At 38.2% G+C, this 19,902-nt stretch overlaps 1 protein-coding gene across 17 annotated transcripts in view; it reads left to right on the top strand.

Moving 5' to 3' along the window:
* ZMYND11 (zinc finger MYND-type containing 11) overlaps window positions 1–16,675 on the top strand; it is a 115,291-nt gene extending 98,616 nt beyond the window's left edge. For all 17 annotated transcript variants that reach the window (XM_074405148.1, XM_074405145.1, XM_039478742.2 and 14 more), the window contains 9 exons: window positions 300–387; window positions 919–974; window positions 2,363–2,440; window positions 3,398–3,516; window positions 8,191–8,398; window positions 8,818–8,886; window positions 9,706–9,978; window positions 10,077–10,262; window positions 14,701–16,675. In XM_074405148.1, the coding sequence (XP_074261249.1) occupies window positions 300–387; window positions 919–974; window positions 2,363–2,440; window positions 3,398–3,516; window positions 8,191–8,398; window positions 8,818–8,886; window positions 9,706–9,978; window positions 10,077–10,262; window positions 14,701–14,823 (1,200 nt within the window). In that variant the 3' untranslated portion in view covers window positions 14,824–16,675. The remainder of the gene's footprint in view (window positions 1–299; window positions 388–918; window positions 975–2,362; window positions 2,441–3,397; window positions 3,517–8,190; window positions 8,399–8,817; window positions 8,887–9,705; window positions 9,979–10,076; window positions 10,263–14,700) is intronic.
* Window positions 16,676–19,902: the final 3,227 nt, after the last annotated feature.

Genomic DNA, 19,902 nt, shown 5'->3' with positions numbered 1-19,902 from the left:
AAAAGAATGACAGGTGTGTGCTTTCTACATTGTCAAACGAGATGTTCCAGCCATTAAAGTTCACTCTGAAAAATTAATATATATGTATGTGTCTGGGGGATATCCAACCTACCATGCTTCATTCACTAAAACTGCAGGTGGAGTTGTTGGCTTCTTTCACACACATTCTCTGTCAATAGTGTAGGATGGCAGTAGTCATCCTGATGTCATCCTAGAAAAGTCTGCTTGTCCTGTGAACTTAGTCCAGGCAAGTATTTTCTACTGGTAACTCTTCATCATTCTGTTTTTGCCTACTGCAGAAAGTGAATGAAGGGAAATACCGAAGTTATGAAGAGTTCAAAGCTGATGCTCAACTGCTTCTGCACAATACAGTGATTTTCTATGGAGGTTGAATATTTTTGTGTTTTCTTTCTGTATGCATTTTAAAACACACCATTTCCATTCCATGTTAAGCAATATCTTTTATAAAACATTATATTCAAAGAATTAATACCTTAATAAGCAATAATGTTAGAGTATAAACTTAGGAATATCTTGTGATGTCATTTATAGAAGGGACTGTCCAAAGACAAAATCACAGTATAGTCAATGAAAATGTAATTATTCTTTACAGTTTTATATGTATTTGTTTTAGCTGAGAGGTTTTTTTTTTATAAGCACTGTGATTAATTCTGATTGTTTCCCCATTAGTATCACATTATCCAAAGATGAGGTCACTCTCTACCTAGGGAATTAGTGCTTGTATTGGATGGAAAACAAAAACTGCCTGTGTAATTTTATTTTGCTATCGTTATTTTAAACGGACATTTTGGTTTGAAATGGTAGATGTCTACTTTTGCAAACTGAAAGAAAAATACTAATTTTGAGTCTTATATTTGCAGACTATTGCTTATAGCTAATGTCTATCTTTAATTACAGCAGACAGTGAGCAAGCTGACATTGCGAGGATGCTATATAAAGACACGTGTCATGAGGTACCCAATAATTGCACTCTTTTCATAATTGAAATTAATTTATTTCAGGATTCCATTTTTACTTACATTTTAATTGTGCCATTTCCTTTAAATGTCTTTTATTTTCATGTTTGTCATACATGGAAGATAATGCAAATATTAAAAAAAATTCTGGCCGGGCGGGGTGGCTCAAGCCTGTAATCCCAGCACTTTGGGAGGCCGAGGCGGGTGGATCACAAGGTCGAGAGATCGAGACCAACCTGGTCAACATGGTGAAACCCCGTCTCTACTAAAAATACAAAAAATTAGCTGGGCATGGTGGCGTGTGCCTGTAATCCCAGCTACTCAGGAGGCTGAGGCAGGAGAATTGCCTGAACCCAGGAGGCGGAGGTTGCGGTGAGCCGAGATCGCGCCATTGCACTCCAGCCTGGGTAACAAGAGCGAAACTCCGTCTCAAAAAAAAAAAAAAAAAAATTCTGGCAAAACTGTTAGAAGAGAAATCCTGAGAGTCAGATTTAGTTACTATTAACTTCCACAAGGAAACTCTCGGTCACCTTCAGAACTGTTGTGTTATCTAGATGCTGCATGTGAATGTGTCTTGCTGGGCAGACGTGCAGTAAACATTACCCTCTTCTAAGAAAGGATCCAAATTTGCATCCTTCCTAAACTACATAGGCAAAAAACAAACCCAACCAAACAATGAAGCACATATTTATACAGTAAGTGAAGGACATTTAAGGAAGTATACTTTTTAGAGGTCTTAAAACACTCACCTGTAACCTTATTATCTTTGCAAAAGTTCCTCAGTTTATACAAAAAGTTTTGTTCTGTGAATTCATTTCAAATTTGAATTTTGTTTTTTATTTGTTCAATAAGTATTTACTGAGTGCCTCCTATGTGCCATGCAATATGTGAGGAGGAATAAAAGGTGATCACAGTGCAGGCCTCCTGCTCATAGAGCCACATTCTGAAGGAGGAGACTGGGGAGGGGGGGAACAGATAAAATATGTCTGTTTACAAGTATTAAAAGAATGTTGTGAAAGAAACAAGGAACTAAAATAGAGAATGAGGCAAAGTAAGGACTGCTGTGACTGGTAGTAGTAGACATTGTTACCTTCCTGAAGAATATTCAGTCTGAAGTGCTAACCAGTGAAGTTTGGGCAGGGCCTGGTCAGACCAGGCCTGTCAGACTAGGCTTCTATTCCAAGTGTGGGCTGAGACCAGAGAGATAGTTCTAAGAGGACAGTGGCAGGATCTTCCAGTACCATTTATTGAAAACTTTAAGCTTAAAAGATTAAGGATTCAACACCACTTACGTACATGAATGTTAATTTACATGGATACATTTTATTTACTTTAATGTGTATGTATATTTTGTGTAGGCTAAAATAGTTTCTCTTCTTTTTCAGCTGGATGAACTACAGCTTTGCAAGAATTGCTTTTATTTGTCAAATGCTCGTCCTGACAATTGGTTCTGTTATCCTTGTGTATGTGAAATTTTGTGATTTTTTGTTTTTTATCTCTTAAGCATGTAAAGTTTATTTCCAGTTTGGTTAAAGATTATAATACTCCCTAAATTTTTTAAATACCATAATATAGATGGTTTTAATGAGTATCAACAACTGAAAGGAAAGAATAACAGGGCTTGTTTTCCATTTCTGATTTTAAAATGAGATATTGAAAAAAAAAAATAGATATTGGGTCCTTTTCCTTTTTGAGACAGGGTCTCACTCTGTTGCCCAGGCTTGAGTACAGTGGTGTGATCTTGGTTCACTGTAGCCTCAACCTTGCCCAGGCTCAAGTGATTGTCCCATCTCGGCCTCCAGAGTAGCTGGGACCACAGGCACATGCCACCACACCCAGCGTCTGGGTCCCTTAATAAAGTGAATTTTTGTTTCTCCTCTCATTATTTCATGAGAGACCTAAGGCTTTGCATTTGTCTGTAGTTGTATAATTTCCCCAAAATGATACAGCTTCAAGCCAGGCGCTGATAAAGGGCCTCTGAGCATTCTTGGCCAGCAGCCTTGGCTGCCCAAGAGAGCCAGTCCTGCGAGACAGTGCTGTGCAGGCCTAAAATTTCCCCATTTCTAACAAATTCCCAGGGGGTGCTGATGCTGCTGGCCCCTCTGGCTGCACTTGGCAAAGCAGGTGCTCTGTGTGCCACTGTCATGCATGTGCATGGCCTTGGTTTCGGGGGCTGCCATGCTCCAGTCCCAACCTCTTCTGAGGAATAAGGCTCATGTTGGCAAATAGAAATTTTTTGGTGTTTTTCTTAAAGGTAAAATCAGTCAATCCTAGAAAAAAAAAAAACCTCATATGTGTTTAGGAGTTATAAAAGAAATACTTTCGAAATATGGATTATACTTGACTAGTTTAACATTAATGGTACACTTGCATTTAATACTTTAAAAATAATATAACAAGGTAAAACGTTTAATTTCCAGATACCTAATCATGAGCTGGTTTGGGCTAAAATGAAAGGTTTTGGGTTTTGGCCAGCCAAAGTCATGCAGAAAGAGGACAATCAAGTTGACGTTCGCTTCTTTGGCCACCACCACCAGAGGTAATTCATGACCCCACGTTCAGTGGTCACAGCTGTGTTTATGAATCCGTAAGAAAGTCTGATGATTTCTCCATCAGAGATGGATGAAATTTATTTTAAATTGGAGAAAAAAAAGCACATTTTGCTGCCAGCAATACATTCTAAGATAAATTTTTTCCAAATATTGTTTACTAAACAGGACATTTGTAATAACTGACACTGTTGAACTTCAGAAGCACATGAATGCTCAGACTGAATTTGTAGTACAGTGGGCAGAAGGGCCTCAGAATGTGGCCATTCCATCATACAGTAATGAGGTCACAGTTGCTCCAGCCATCTTCAAGTCTTGGTTAAAGACAGACTAAAATAATCTTGTGATCTTAGAATGTGTGTAAATACCTTAAGTGTGCATAAAAATTACAGTTGACCCATGAGTAGTGTGGATGTTAGGGTCTAAAGCCACAATAGGAATAAAGAATTCACATGCAGTTTATTTGCTTCATTTAACACAGCTATTGAGATAAGGGGAAAACGTGACAGAAGTCAGCTACATGATCTAATAGTCCTACTTTGCAGGGATTTAAATGAATAGTCCACAGAGTGTCACCTCTCTTGCCAAGAGGTTATTAGTGTAGAGAGAAGCTACACAATGAGGGACCTTATTCCTCCCTGTGGTAAATTTTTGCTTAGTCTTCATTGAATTTAAATAGAAGTGTAGTTATAAGAAACCTATAGATACTGTAAATTTCCCAAAAGGTAGCTCTGTTCTTTCATAGGTAAATAGACACTTACCAGACACTGTCATGTTGAGAAACATTAGTTAAATAATGATCCAGTAAAATAACTCAATATAAAATGTTTTAGTTACCTTATTTTTAAATGGTATTTTTAAGAGCATATACTTAATAGATCATATTCCGTTGATTTCAATTTCTTATCAGAACAGGCAGGGAGGGGATGTATTCTTACTAGGTAGATTAGGGTAAACCCTTTATGTGAGATTTGTGTCCTTGCTTCACCATCTTCTACCCTAATCTTGACACATTAGTCAGTTTCTCTGAGCCTCAGCAAAATACGGGCCTCATAAGAGTTTTTGTAAGGTTTAAAGAAATGTTTATATAGAGAGACTTAAGCATAGTATTTGGCACATAGTGAATACTCAATAAAGGTCCACTTTTATAATACAGCACATATAAGGTCTGCTTTTATAATACAGCACATATGCAAGGAACAAGAGGGAAAGTTTGCCTCAATGTTCATTAACTTAGAAAAACGAGAATTCAGTAATGTTTTTACAGCCATACTACTAGGTAAGAATAATCTGATAATTAGAATTTTTTACCAATATATTTTTATTTTCCATCAACTTGCAAGTAGGTTTATAGTGTCTTCAACCATGAGTGATACTTACTAATAATGAGTTAACTTGTTTTATTTCATTCAGTATACTAAGCAGAAAATATTTTTAAAGAATATTTGGGCTGATCTACTGCAGTCCTTAGAGTAATCTGTCACCTGAAGGAGAGAATTAAAACATCAGATTATATTTCCAGAGGTATTTTTTTCCCTCGAGCTTCTTAGGTCCTACAAGATTTTACCTAAATAATTCTAGACAGATAGGACTCTAAGGACTTTATTTTAGAAAAATAAGAAGTTGAAAAAAATCACTGTGTAATCTTTTTCTTGGATATAATGTGAACAGTAAGATATTTGAAGTGAATGACTGGTTAGGATATACTTTATAATCTACCATATTAGAATGTTGGATTTATTTTTAAAAACTGATAAAATTATAATCATGAATTTTTAATTATTTAAGCATCATATGCACCAAAAGGTTCTGGTTAATGAGGAGCCACTGGTTGCAAATTTTGGCTAATAATTATTCTTTTGCTAGTTCGTCATATCATTACATGTAAGTGGGAGGGAAAAAAACGTAATGGTTTTGTACCAGTCCCTTATATACATGCAAATAGAATATGCTGCTCCTTCCTAAACAATGAGCACGTTGTAAATCTCCAGGAAAAGAGCTGATGTGTTAACATGTGAGAGCTGCTTTAGTGAGGTTTTTGTAAGATTTGCAAGATTTTGCCTGCCAAAAAGAAGTAGCTGAGTCTTTCTTTTTGCTGCAAGTAGCAGGTGGACGGCATGGCCCAGGCCAGGAAACGAAGTACAGGCAGCAAAGACGTAGAGCACTCTGGGTTCGCTGACATCGGGTCACTGAACCATTTCAGTCTGCGAATGTAGTCCAGGCATTGACAGATGTGTAGACGGAGCCAAATTAGACTATTCCTCTTTTTATTTAGACTTACCTTAAATTGTGGGGTGTGTGTGTTTGTTTTTTTTTAGATCAGAGAGCATACCCTGTGATAATTTTTTTTTAACTGAAATCTGATATTCTGTAGTACTGGAGTTGATTAAAAGAGAATGGAAGTACATTATGAACTGTGTTGAGGCTTTTTAAAGAAGAAATAATCCATTTTATTTAAGATAAATAATTTAAGTAAGGAAAATACTCCTAAAGATGATGACAAGTTCATTCCAGGTAGTCAGCACTGCCTGCAACAGAATTTTCAAGACCAAACTACTTTAAAAAGTGAGCAAACCATTTTTATTGAATTTCAACTACGTAATAGCAACTTAATAAATAGCTGTTGACTGGAAGACTAAAAAAAAAATTTTATATATATATATATATATATATCTTTTTGTTTTATTTTGTTTTGTTTTTTGTTTTTTGAGACGGAATTTCGCTCTTGTTACCCAGGCTGGAGTGCAATGGTGCGATCTCGGCTCACTGCAACCTCCGCCTCCTGGGTTCTGGCAATCCTCCTGCCTCAGCCTCCTGAGTAGCTGGGATTAAAGGCACGTGCCACCATGCCCAGCTAATTTTTTTGTATTTTTAGTAGAGACAGGGTTTCACCATGTTGACCAGGATGGTCTCGATCTCTTGACCTCGTGATCCACCTGCCTCGGCCTCCCAAAGTGCTGGGATTACAGGCTTGAGCCACTGCGCCTGGCCGAAGACTAAATATATTGATTCAAAATCTAATGGCAAGAAACTCTCCACAAGCATAATTTCATTTGTACTCTGCATTAGACTTTAATTTTTCAAAGTTCAGTTTACTTTGATAAGGTTTTTAACAAAGTACTTAAGGCCAGATGAGACAGTTGATACAATGTTAGCAGTAACAATTTTAGCTATTGTTAGCATCTAATGATATAGATTACTGTATATTTAAAATGTACTTCTAGATTATAAAGCTTGACTTGTACAAACAACTAGAAATCTTTATTTATGCCTGAGGCACATGTGGCCATGATTCTGTAAGTGATTCCTTCAAAATGGTCATAGGCCCAGTATTTCTGGAGCTCTATAATTACAGGCCAGGGATGAAAACTGTGATATCATATATATTTATAGCAGGAAAAAAATCTTTAACAGAAAACTGAAAAGCATAAATATGTGTGTGTTTATAGTAGTGTATCACAACTTGTACTCTGCTGTAGAAAGTGTCTGTGACTCACGCATCCCTGTCGTTGCCTATCTTATTTGTAATGTTCCCTCTGCCTGGAATCTTTCTACTCACATTGTCTGCTGTTGAAATCTTACTTATCTTTCAAGACCAAAGCCAAATAAAATGTTGTGACCACTCACAACCAAATGAAAACTTCCTCTTCTCCGTAGCACCCTAGAGTACCTTTACTGCCTGCTGCTTTGCATTATAATTATTCCTTAGTTCTTTCTGACAAAATTGTAAGTCCCTCAAAGGCAGAGGCAGCATATGAAGTGCCATCCCGATAATCAGAAGACTCAAGACCTTGCTGGATTCCAACCACTAATTAATCATTTACTTTAACCCCTGTGGGCAACATTCTTGCAGCTGTCAAATGAGGCAATGAAACTCAAGATCACACCACTTCATTCTTTGTAGTGCCTTCCACTGGTACACAGTAAACATCTGTTGAATGCAACATTTGGGATGGATATTAATTTAAATTCAGATAGAGACCAATGCCCAGGAAAATATTCTTGAATTTTTAGCATTCTTTCCTATAGAACCAAATATGTTTTCATTTTCTAGTTTTAGGTATATATTACACATAATTCAGAGGCACTTCTGTTCACAGCTAAGTACATTATTGCTAAGTAATAAATGGCTCTGTTTGTCAATCTGGTTTCTCTAATGAGTAGAGGCATCATATAAATATGACTGACTTGGTAATATTTTTAGTTCTCATTTTATATGAATGTATGTATCTTGTGAAAATTTCTGGGCGTTTTCACGTGATTCTTCAGTGCTAACTGCAAATAGCTAGATGGGTTCTGTTAGTTTACAGTATTCAGAACAACAAATAACTTTAAAAGGACTTATGAAGAATGCAGATATGAACTATGACAAGCTAAGCTGATTACATTGTGAACGATTACGAGGCATTTGTGAATCACTGCAATTCTGAGAACTTTTCTTTGTTGACTGTGAAAAACAAATCTCATTTATTTTCTGCTTGGTAACAGTTTGCTTATTCAAGCCATGACTAAGCCTAAGTAATTGTGGTTTTTGCAGTTAAAAGTAATGGCAGGAACCACGATGACTTTTGCACCAAGTAATAGGTGCTGCCACAGGTCACACTTTTACCATCTTTCCTGCCATTTTGGATGTTTCTCACTGTATCTTTACATGCTCTTCCTAGGGCCTGGATTCCTTCTGAAAACATTCAGGATATCACAGTCAATGTTCATCGGCTGCACGTGAAGCGCAGTATGGGTTGGAAAAAGGCCTGTGATGAGCTGGAGCTGCATCAGCGTTTCCTACGAGAAGGGAGATTCTGGAAATCTAAGAATGAGGACCGAGGTGAGGAAGAAGCAGAATCCAGTATCTCCTCCACCAGTAATGAGCAGGTGAGTGTGTCTCAGGAAGGAAGTGCATATTAGTTACTACTTTTAAATGTGGAAATCTTAGTGTACACTCCTCACTGTAATGAACAGATTTTGACATTTTCCTTCCCTTTTTTACATTTGTAAAGTGCTCTGCACAAGTAAACCAAAACCAATTCAAATGAATACATAGATTTAACCATGACCTTGACCCTGCCGGTGAAAAGAGAGTTAAGGACAACTGCTCATCTCTGAAGGTGCGCTAGCTCTTTCAAGCCTGCAGTTACCAGAATAGTAATTAAGTCAGTGGTAACTGAGTGGATGGAAAGATGCAAAAGGTAGAAATTTATTCAGTTCTCACCTGTGGGTCCACTATGAGTGTTTACAGTAGAGAAGTATTTCCTAGTGTCCGGAATAATATATTACTTTTATAATGCCCACAGCTAAAGGTCACTCAAGAACCAAGAGCAAAGAAAGGACGACGTAATCAAAGTGTGGAGCCCAAAAAGGAAGTAAGTTGCCCACCTCGCAGTATCCAGGTGGCAAATGAAACAAGAAATATTTTCAAAGTATGTTCAAGACAATCACTCTTGGTGGATACTTGTGAAATTCAGTTGCTGTCAATCAAATAATATCCATCAAGTTGAAACCAGTCTTGTGACTTCCCTGAAATAGCATACTTACTCCAAGTCTCTATCTTAATTAAGCAACACTGACCAAAGCTTGGCTAAGTGGGAAGGGCACATTGCTGCTGATACATTTCCTAGGAACTCTGATACTTTTTTCATTGCATTATTTAAAAACAGCACATTTATCCAGTATGTCAATTATACCAACATTTAAAAACTTGAAGGAGACTGTGGGTGAGCTCAGCGGTGTAAGCCCTGCATGTTTTAAAACTGTGTAAATCTGGGCACATTTCAAATACATATTCAGTGAGAAGTGGTTCAGGGTTTTAAGAAATTTGTTAATGAATCTAGTCCAATGAAGTGTTTTTAAGTTGACAATAATTTTTATATTCTATAAATTTTTGTGTTTAGTCTATTTTAAAAACAAAACTTTTAGTATCAGTATGTAATAAAATTATAATCATTGTAGCTGTTAACTGCATGTTCTTTTCATTCTGATTAGTTTGGAGGAGAGTGGTTTATTTTTAATTGTGGCAAAATACACAGAAAAATCTACCATCCTAACCACGTTTTTTTTAACGGCAGTTTAGTATATGGCTATTTATGTATATCACTGTATTTTTATCCTAACAGAGTAGTAGTTCTTGAACTAGTGAATTATATTGCTTTGTTTTGCATCTTAACCCTTTTCTTGCCTTTTAGGAACCAGAGCCAGAAACGGAAGCAGTAAGTTCTAGCCAGGAAATACCCACGATGCCTCAGCCAATCGAAAAAGTCTCTGTGTCAACTCAGACCAAGAAGTTAAGTGCCTCTTCACCAAGAATGCTGCATCGGAGCACCCAGACCACCAGTGATGGCGTGTGTCAGAGCATGTGCCATGACAAATACACAAAGATCTTCAATGACTTCAAAGACCGGATGAAGTCGGACCACAAGCGGGAGACAGAGCGCGTTGTTCGAGAAGCCCTGGAGAAGGTAATGCTTGGTAGAAACTATGTGTTAAGATTTTGTTTTGGTTAGATGTTCTGTGCAAGGTGTACACTGACCTACTGTGGGGTTTCTTTTCATTCCAGCTGCGTTCTGAAATGGAAGAGGAAAAGAGACAGGCTGTAAATAAAGCTATAGCCAACATGCAGAGTGAGATGGACAGAAAATGTAAGCAAGTAAAGGAAAAGTGTAAGGAGGAATTTGTAGAAGAAATCAAGAAGCTGGCAACACAGCACAAGCAACTGATTTCCCAGACCAAGAAGAAGCAGTGGGTAAATACCAGTCTTTTTTAGACTCATATTTCTGGAAATGTATCACAGGTATGATGCCAGTTAATTCAGAACGTAGCTGTGGCACATGCAAATGATTTCCTGAAATAAGATCAAGTGTGAAATGGTCAGCTTTCATTTTTAAAATTTTACTAAAAGTCCTGTGATCTCCCAACCTTAGATCTCACATTACTGTGTGCTGCTCAGAATTATTTTGTTAAGATTATAATACTTCAGTACATATTTATTATAATTAACTTATATAATTTCTCCATCTCTGCAAATATTTTATTTGGGCAAATTGGCTGGCCCTGACTTTTACCTGGTGATGTCTGCTAGGTAACATCCAAATGGTGAAATTGTAAATGTAATTATCACAATAGATTAAAGAGTTTCAGATTTCCCTGCATTTAACATCTATACATTAGATTCTGTTAAAGAAATCAATTACTTTTTCTTTACAGTAGTGACATCTCATTGGTCTCTAGCCTCCCTTATACCTGACTAACTAGTGTCATTTGTCGCCGTGTCCTGCTCATGAGTCTTGTGCTTTCCACCAGGGTGGGAACTTCTGAGTACACAGGAGCCACGTGCTCGTCTTACAGCCACCATAGCACTCAGCGAATTGGTAGTGAAAAGTTTTGCTTCCAAAAGCTCATAACTTGGTTGGTCTTGGTTTTAATGAATGACTATGTGAAGTTTTGTGATAAACTTTAATTCTTCATTTTATCCAGCCTATGTTATATAAATACACATAAACTTTTCATGAAAGAAATATTTTTAAATCTGTGATAAAGATTTGGCAAGAAGGAAAAGGGAATCTTACCGTATAATTCAGAAAAATAGATGAAGATAACTTGGTAGGAAGAGCTGGTGAATGACAAAATAAATATTGTTAACAAAAAACCAGGAGATCTGTGGAGGGAAAAAGAGATTTTCTGTTAAAAACACAACCTGCACATTGGGGAGGCACAGCCTTCAGTACAAGTGAAACTGTGCTCTCCAAAGAAGAAAGAGGTGGTTAGAGGTTTTATAAAAAGGAGGAATTTTCTATATTTTTTCCCTTCCTGTAGTCTTTTTTATTGCATTTTAGGCTTTGGGGTACATGTAAAGAACATGCAAGATTGTTACATAGGTACACATATAGCAGTGTGATTTGCTGCCTTCCTCCCCATCACCTACATCTGGCATCTCTCCCCATGCTGTCTCTCCCCAACACCCTGCCTCCCACTGTCCCTCCTTTATTCCCGCCCCCCAACAGACCCCATGTGTGTTGCTCCCCTCCCTGTGTCCGTGTGTTCTCACTGTTCAACACCCGCCTATGAGTGAGAACATGCAGTGTTTGATTTTCTGTTCTTGTGTTAGTTTGCTGAGAATGATGGTTTCCAGGTTTATCCATGTCCCTACAAAGGACACAAACTCATTGTTTTTTATGGCTCCATAGTATTCCATGGTGTATTATTATGTGCCACATTTTCCCTGTCCAGTCTTATCATCGATGGGCATTTGGGTTGATTCCAAGTCTTTGCTATTGTAAACAGTGCTGCAGTGAACATTCGTGTGCATGTGTCCTTATAGTAAAACGATTTATAATCTTTTGGATATATACCCAGTAATGGGATTGCTGGGTCAAATGGAATTTCTGTGTCTAGGTCCTTGAGGAATCGCCACACTGTCTTCCACAATGGTTGAACTAATTTACATTCCCACCAGCAGTGTAAAAGTGTTCCTGTTTCTCCACATCCTCTCCAGCATCTGTTGTCTCCAGACTTTTTAATGATCGCCATTCTAACTGGTGTGAGATTGTATCTCACTGTAGTTTTGATTTGCATTTCTCTAATGACCCATGATGATGAGCATTTTTTCATACGTTTGTTGGCCTCATCTATGTCTTCTTTTGTAAAGTGTCTGTTCATATCCTTCGCCCACTTTTGAATGGGCTTGTTTTTTTCTTGTGAATCTGTTTTAGTTCTTTGTAGATTCTGGATATCAGCCCCTTGTCAGATGGGTAGATTGCAAAAATTTTTTCTCATTCTGTTGGCTGCCGATTCACTCTAATGACTGTTTCTTTTGCTGTGCAGAAGCTTTGGAGTTTGATTAGGTCCCATTTGTCTATTTTGGCTTTTGTTGCCAATGCTTTTGGTGTTTTGGTCATGAAGTCCTTGCCTACACCTATGTCCTGAATGGTTTTGCCTAGATTTTTCTTCTGGGGTTTTTATGGTGTTGGGTCTTATGTTTAAGTCTTTAATCCATCTGGAGTTACTTTTAGTGTAAGGTGTCAGGAAGGGGTCCAGTTTCTGCTTTCTGCACATGGCTAGCCAGTTTTGCCAACATCATTTATTAAACAAGGAATCCTTTCCCCATTGCTTTTGTCAGGTTTGTCAAAGATCAGATGATTGCAGACATGTGGTGTTGCCTCCGAGGCTTCTGTTCTGTTCCATTGGTCTATATCGCTGTTTTGATTACTGTAGCCTTGTAGTATAGTTTGAAGTCCGGTAGTGTGATGCCTCCTGCTTTGTTCTTTTTGCTTAGAGTTGACTTGGCTGTGCGGGCTCTCTTTTGGTTCCCTATGAAGTTTAAGGTGCTTTTTTCCAGTTCTGTGAAGAAGGTCATTGGTAGCTTGATGGGAATAGCATTGAATCTGTAAATTGCTTTGGGCAGTATGGCCATTTTCACGATGTTGATTCTTCCTAACCATGAACATGGAATGTTTCTCCATCTGTTTGTGTCCTCTCTTATTTTGTCGAGCAGTGATTTGTAGTTCTCCTTGAAGAGGTCCTTTACGTTCTTTGTTAGTTGTATTCCTGGGTATTTTATTCTCTTGGTAGCATTTGTGAATGGCAGTTCGTTCTTGATGTGGCTCTCTTTCAGTCTGTTATTGGTGTATAGGAATGCTTGTGATTTTTGCACATTGATTTTGTATCCTGAGACTTTACTGAAGTTGCTTATCAGTTTCAGGAGATTTTGGGCTGAGATCCATATTGTTCTTTAAGAAATTTCATGGGTGGCTAGTAAGGTTTTGAGGAGCTGGCAAGCTCTGATTGGTGAGGGATGGCAGTTGGCAAAACTAGTCTGAGAGTTGCAGACTAGCTTTGTGGTCTGAGTGCTTTTCCCTACTAGCTTCTTGACTTGGCTTTAGTTGTGTATAACAAGAATGACTGAACTTGTTTGATCCACTCACACAATATCATTAAATGGGAATTAAGATGTGCTCAACGGAAGCACAACACCCAAAGATGCCATTTACAGTAATTTTATGGCTAGGTGCATGCCTGTAGTTCCAGTGCTTTGGGAGGCCAAGGTGGAAGGATTGCTTGATCCCAGGAGTTCTAGGTTGCAGAGAGCAGCCTGGGCAATGGAGTAAGACTCTGTCTCTTAGAGAAAAATGTTGTTCTCACTTCATGCAGAAACAAGAAAAAGCTAGAAAGTGGATGCTAGATTTATGAGTAGAAATCTCTTAAGTTTATTAAAACATCAAGCAAATGGGAAGAAGAGGCTGTAATTATAATACTGTCTTTTATAGCACTTTACCATTTGTGAAATAGGTAAAGTTCATATTTTTTGTACTCTAAGATGAGGAATTTGAGGCTTATGAAATTAAACGGAATGATTAAAAACATAATTGGCTTAGCTGAGCTTTTTCTACTTACCACACTGTGTCTAGTAGACTAGTAAAAGGGTTAGAATTCTTTCTTCTTGTTCGGGATCGTGATACTACCATTATCGTACCAACCCAGCTTGGAACTTTAACTTTACTTTGTCTGGTCATGGGAGAAGAGAAGAGAGAACAAACAGTTCAACCATGGTAGTATGGACCTTTGCTATAGGTTCTCTGGGGGAGGTGTACATTGTGGGATGTTTGTTTAGCAGCATCCCAGGCCTCTGTCCACCAGTAGTACCTTGTCCCCCAAAGTTGTGACAGTCAAAATTATCTCTTGAGATTACCAAACAGGATGAAGACAGAGAGACTTGGCCACTAGATTTGAGGTTGTAAGTAAGTGACCTTGCTCACAGCATAGTCAGGGGCATGGTATGAGTAGAGAGACTGCAGTGTATGTAAGAATCAAGGGGAAGAGTTTAGGCAGGTCTTTCATGAAGCTTGTGGGGAGCAGAGAAACGCAAGTGGTAGCTGGGAAGGGATGTGAGTCAAGAGCATTTTAAGAAAAGAAATGGGAATGACCCCCATAGAGGTGGAAAAAAAATAGGTGGTGTCAGGTACCACCTGACAGTAGCTTGAATTTGCTGACAGCCAGGCATGAGCTATAGCCACAGTCATCCCCAGGGCTCTCTTTCCATCTGCTGTGCGTAAAACATATTTAGATTCAACAAAAGGTTGAGCATAAAGATCTTTTAAAACCACCACCTCAAGATTCTGCCATTTTAACCAGTCTCTTACACATCCACACCCAAGTCTAAAGACTGCCCGATTTCTTGCCTGCAGTGCTACAACTGTGAGGAGGAGGCCATGTACCACTGCTGCTGGAACACATCCTACTGCTCCATCAAGTGCCAGCAGGAGCACTGGCACGCGGAGCACAAGCGCACCTGCCGCCGGAAAAGATGAAGCTGGCCCTTCCTGGAGTCACCCCGACGATACTCTTTTCAACACAGCGGTTTTTGTTTCCAAGAAGCCAAAATTGTTTAGAATTTGCTTCCCATTTTGCACCAGCCTTTAAACACTTTTCGTGAAAAAATTTTGCACAGTAGTTTAAATCTTTTGTTAATGCTCCTCCGAAGTTTTTCAGGGGGTAAAAGTAACATCAGTGGAGGGTATTATTTTAAATAAATTTTAATTGAGAATTTGTTGCATTTTCAGCAAATTTTAAAACATTTTTAGGTTTTACAGAGATTTTAACCTTTAAACAACAGATCTTTAAAAAACAGGTGAATACAAGTGAGTTTAACAAAGAAACATTTAGAATAGATCTGAATGTAAGAACTACAGAACTGTTTCAGAAATAAAACATACTACCTTGATGTGACATTTTTTTCTTAACCTGTTGAGCTGGTTTTGTTCAGCTTAATTTACTGTTCAAAGGCATTATCTGTTGGTCACACCAGTGGGTATATGATTGAATTTAGGGAACAGGGTTGACACAGCAGGGCTAGTCCTGCATATTTTTTCTTAAATATTTCCCAATTGTGTTTTTCATTATTTCTTTTCAATATATAACTTTTATAACAAATTATTAGCTTTGATCTTGTAGTTTAAAATTGCAGGGAACTGGGGTAATCTTTTACTGAGCTGGATCTTAGAGAAAATGAATATTTAAATTTTAAAGTTTGCACATTTCATCTTTGTCCTAACATGAGTGCTTGTAACAAAAGAAACAAAAACAAAAAGCCAAAAACTACCTTTATCCATATGCGAAATTATAGATGAGGCATACAAATTTGTTTAATGCTTCCCTTCCTGTCCCACATATCATCTCACTGCCTATTACCTGGTGTCACCTCGTGTATTGTAAGTTAATACTAAAAGAAGAGAAAGCACTTAAGTTTCACAGAAGCCGTTATGTTTGTAGTAATGGGTCATTGCCTACTAATGAACCCCATCACTGTACACAGAATGAAGAATAATGCATGTTAATTTCCTTGTATTAAAGATGCCGTGATTTGTAAAAAGTCTGTATTTTGCGGAATGTCTGGATTAAGAAGCATTACCAATAGGAATGGATCGATAGTTGAATAATGATTTTTTTTATACATAGATATATACAATACAGCCAGGAAAACATAAATTACTTTTCTTTTAAAATATCTCACAATTTATGTGTTTTTTTAAAGACTGATCTTAGACCAAGTCAAATTCCCATTTATCATTAGTTTTTTTTTTTTTTGAGGTTAGAGAAATAATTTGTAAATATTTATTTAGACCTTTGATATTTATTAAAGCAATTACTCACAATGGAAGTGAAAGAATCAGGAGAAAAGCCTTTTAAAAAGTTTTCTCCAGGTTTGTCAGGGTCACTCTAAAAAAAAAAATGTAACTAAGTCTTCTGTGAAATATCATCCATTCAATCTCAATGCTGTTGCAGATGGTGGTGACACAAGTTAATTGACAAACTACTGCCGAATGGTGCACAATATTTTGTAAAAAGTACCCAGTAGCCCCGTTTCATACAACGTACCTGAATTATGCAGTAACTTGGCATCATCACTCCCTCCTTGTTGCTGTGTAATTAGTGAGTGTGGCCACAGTGTGTGGCGCTGATGGACATGTCAGAACCGAGAACACTTAACCTTCTTTGATTGTTTTTCAGGTTTTAAGAACTTCGATCCACCCCTATGAGAGCAAGTAATTGTGGAAATATTTTTGGTGTAAAATCATTCCAGAGTATGTAATATTTAACTGATAGCTGCATGAAAGTGAGATTCGTGTTACTTTGGCTTTTTTGTCTCTGTTGACACGGTTGCACATTTCCAAGTTACTACAGCGTGAAAACTGTGTGTTTAAAAAAAAAAAAACAAAAAAAAAAACAAAATTAAAAAAAGAGATTGTGGCCTGGTTTTGTAAAAGTTTTAGGTAAAATTACAATTGATTGTTTTAGGAATCATTATTAAAAATTTTCTGCAAATCATAAAGCTATATCGAGGTGTTGAGCTTAGCCACTATGCACATTGTAATTATTCATTGTGGCTGTCCAGTTCTATGATGCATTCTGGCATTTTGTAAGCTGCTCTGACTAGCAATATATAGATTCATTTAATGTGTTAACATTGGTTAATAAATGTATTTAAAAAAATGGCTTTAGTAATTTGTTGATTTAGTCCAGTCCCCTATATCCAGCCAAATACCACTGTCACTAAATGTTGATCATACAGTGTGGGTCACTCTTTGGTGACTAACCTTATCAGTGTGTTGAAACATTCGTTCACTTAACCAGATCTCAAAAAGACCATACATGATTTACAAAGGAGAGGATGATTATGTATCAGCTGCATATCAATTACTGCAAATCAGCCTGAAAAACATACACAACTCAGAATGGAACAGATTCTTAATTGGAAGCCAGCTGAGGCTTACCCTCTGCTGTTTTCATCTGCTTGTTGGTATGATAGTTGAGGGTGGTTGACCAGCCCCAGGTCTTAGTGCCAACGTTAACCCAGCCTTAGTTGGTCCTCTCTGGTTTTCATCGTTCATGCCCTTTAGATGTATCACAACTGGTATCAGACAGTTTAGGTCTGAATGTTAAAGTCCCAGATACTGTAGGATTATAGTAGTAGTATCATCATTCTGTTCACCTGCATTTCGTCTTTGTTTTTCTAGATACATTTTCCTAAGCAAGAAGCTTATTGGTCCTCACTTAAAAATGAGGTGTTGCCATATATTCTCACTCATAGGAGGGTGTTGAACAATGAGAACATATGGACACAGGGAGGGGAGCACTACACACTGGGGTCCGTTGGGGGGAAATGGGGGAGGGGTGGGGGGGTGGGGAGGTGGGAAGAGATAGCATGGGGAGAAATGATAGATACAGGTGAGGGGACGGAAGGCAGCAAACCACACTGCTATGTGTGTACCTATGCAACAATCTTGCATGTTCATCACATGTACCCCAAAACCTAAAATGCAATTAAAAAAAAAAAATGAGGTGTTGGCCAGGCACAGTGGCTCATGCCTATAATCCCAGCACTTTGGGAGGCCAAGGTGGGTGAATCACCTAAGGTCAGGAGTTTGAGACCAGCCTGGCCAACATGATGAAACCCCATCTCTACAAAAATACAAAAAGACCTGGGCATGATGGCAGGTACCTGTATTCCTAGCTACTCAGGAGGCTGAGGTAGGAGAATCACTTGAACCTGGGAGACGGAGGTTGCAGTGAGCTGAGATCACAGCACTGCACTCTAGCCTGGGCAATAGAGCAAGACTCCATCTCAAAAAAAAAAAAAAAGGTGTCACTTTATGAAATACCAATTCTGATTCTAGACCTTAATTATTAGAATTATGTTCTAAAATAGCCTTTTCAATAACACAAATTTCAACTGACAGATATGAAACCCATATCTATAATACATGAGTATCACTAAAAATTTCAGTCATTGATTACAGCAAAATGAAAGAAGGCCTCTAGGAAGGTGTCTAGAGTAAGTGACGTGACAATGTTGCTTCTGAAACTGGGAGGAGACCAAATTGAGGTAGTGAAGCAAGTGGCTTAGAGAATAAAAAGCAGTTTGCACTTTCCAGTATTAAAACTAGAAATACACTTGTGTGAGAGTGGTCTCTTAATAAACAAGAAGGGAAAACATGTAATTCTTGTAGCAAAGCAGTAGCTTTGTCTGGCTACTCAAGACAAGATAGGTGTAAACAGGTAAGTTTAAAAAGATTTAATAACTTGCTCAGACTTACCCAATAGGTGAGTGGCGGAGCTAGGTCTCAAACTCAGGTCTGTTTGATTGTAAAGCCCATTTTCTTTACTCTCATGCTAAGTTGGATATACAGATAGATATTATTTGATAAACATTTGAAATTAATGTCATCAAGTTCAGTACATCCAAAATCAAACCCATCACCTTCCCCTGCCTCCACTTCAGCTAGCTCACTGGATGCCAGGCTCAGTTTACGGCAGCGTCACAGCCCTGGTCACCCAGACTAGACAGTGGTGCAGCAAGTGGCCTCACCCTGCTCTTTACTTCAGTCTCTAGTTCAGTAGTTCTCAAACTTGTGACATCAGGATCACTGGAGGGCTTGTTAAAGCACTACAAGCTTCCAGTCCCAGCATGTGCATTGCTCCCAAATTCCTAAGTGTTGCTGACGGGAACATCCTTTGAGAACACTGCTTTACTGACATGGGAAAAAAAGAAAAGCAATGGACCCTTTCCTGAAAAGTGCACATAAACATATATGCAGATAAAATATGCATACATGCTGCATAAAAATCTGTGGATTCCTAAGGCCCAGAATTATCTTGACCCTCATGTTAAGAATCCCTGATGCAGTAGGACTGGAGAGGCAAAAATGTGGGAGGGGAGACAAGTGGAGTCTCTCAAACGTTCACGTGCACACAGATCACCTGAGGACCAGGCAAAGATGCAGAATCTGATTTAGTGGGTCTGGCATGGGTGGGGCAGGTAATTCTGCCAGTTCTAATGAGCCTCCAGGTGGCATTGATTCCTCTGGCCAGGGACAGTATGAGAGGCCACGTGCTCAGGGGTGTGGAAATTCATGAGATGAAGTACCACTGCACTAAACTATAAACCCCATAAAGCAATAGTGTTAAATAAAAATGTCTGAGGCATGCATGTAACTTTAAATTTTCTAATAGCTATATTTGAAAAGTCAGAAATAGGTGAAGTTAATAATATACCTCAATATATCCAAAATACCACTTGAACATGTAATTAACACAAAAATGACTGAGACCACTTACATTCATGTTTAACATGAAGTCTTTAAAATCCAGCGTGTCTTTTATAGCTTCTGTGTATCTCCATTCAGACTGGCCATGGTCATTCACATGTAGCTGGTGGCGACCTGTATTCGATTCAGTGTATTGGGCAGAGGAACCTAAAAATAAGAGCTTTTCCTTAGACTAGTGCATGCCCTATCAGCGCGTTACCCGTAGTAGATATTCACACAGCAAACCTGTGTTAGAGCTTACTCAGAACAAAGGAGACGGAAAAAAAATGAATTCTCACCAAA

Source organism: Saimiri boliviensis, chromosome 8, assembly GCF_048565385.1.
Source record: "Saimiri boliviensis isolate mSaiBol1 chromosome 8, mSaiBol1.pri, whole genome shotgun sequence".
Classification (NCBI taxonomy): domain Eukaryota; kingdom Metazoa; phylum Chordata; class Mammalia; order Primates; family Cebidae; genus Saimiri; species Saimiri boliviensis.
Note: the sequence above shows the minus strand (reverse complement) of the source record. Positions and strands in the feature narration are given on the sequence as shown.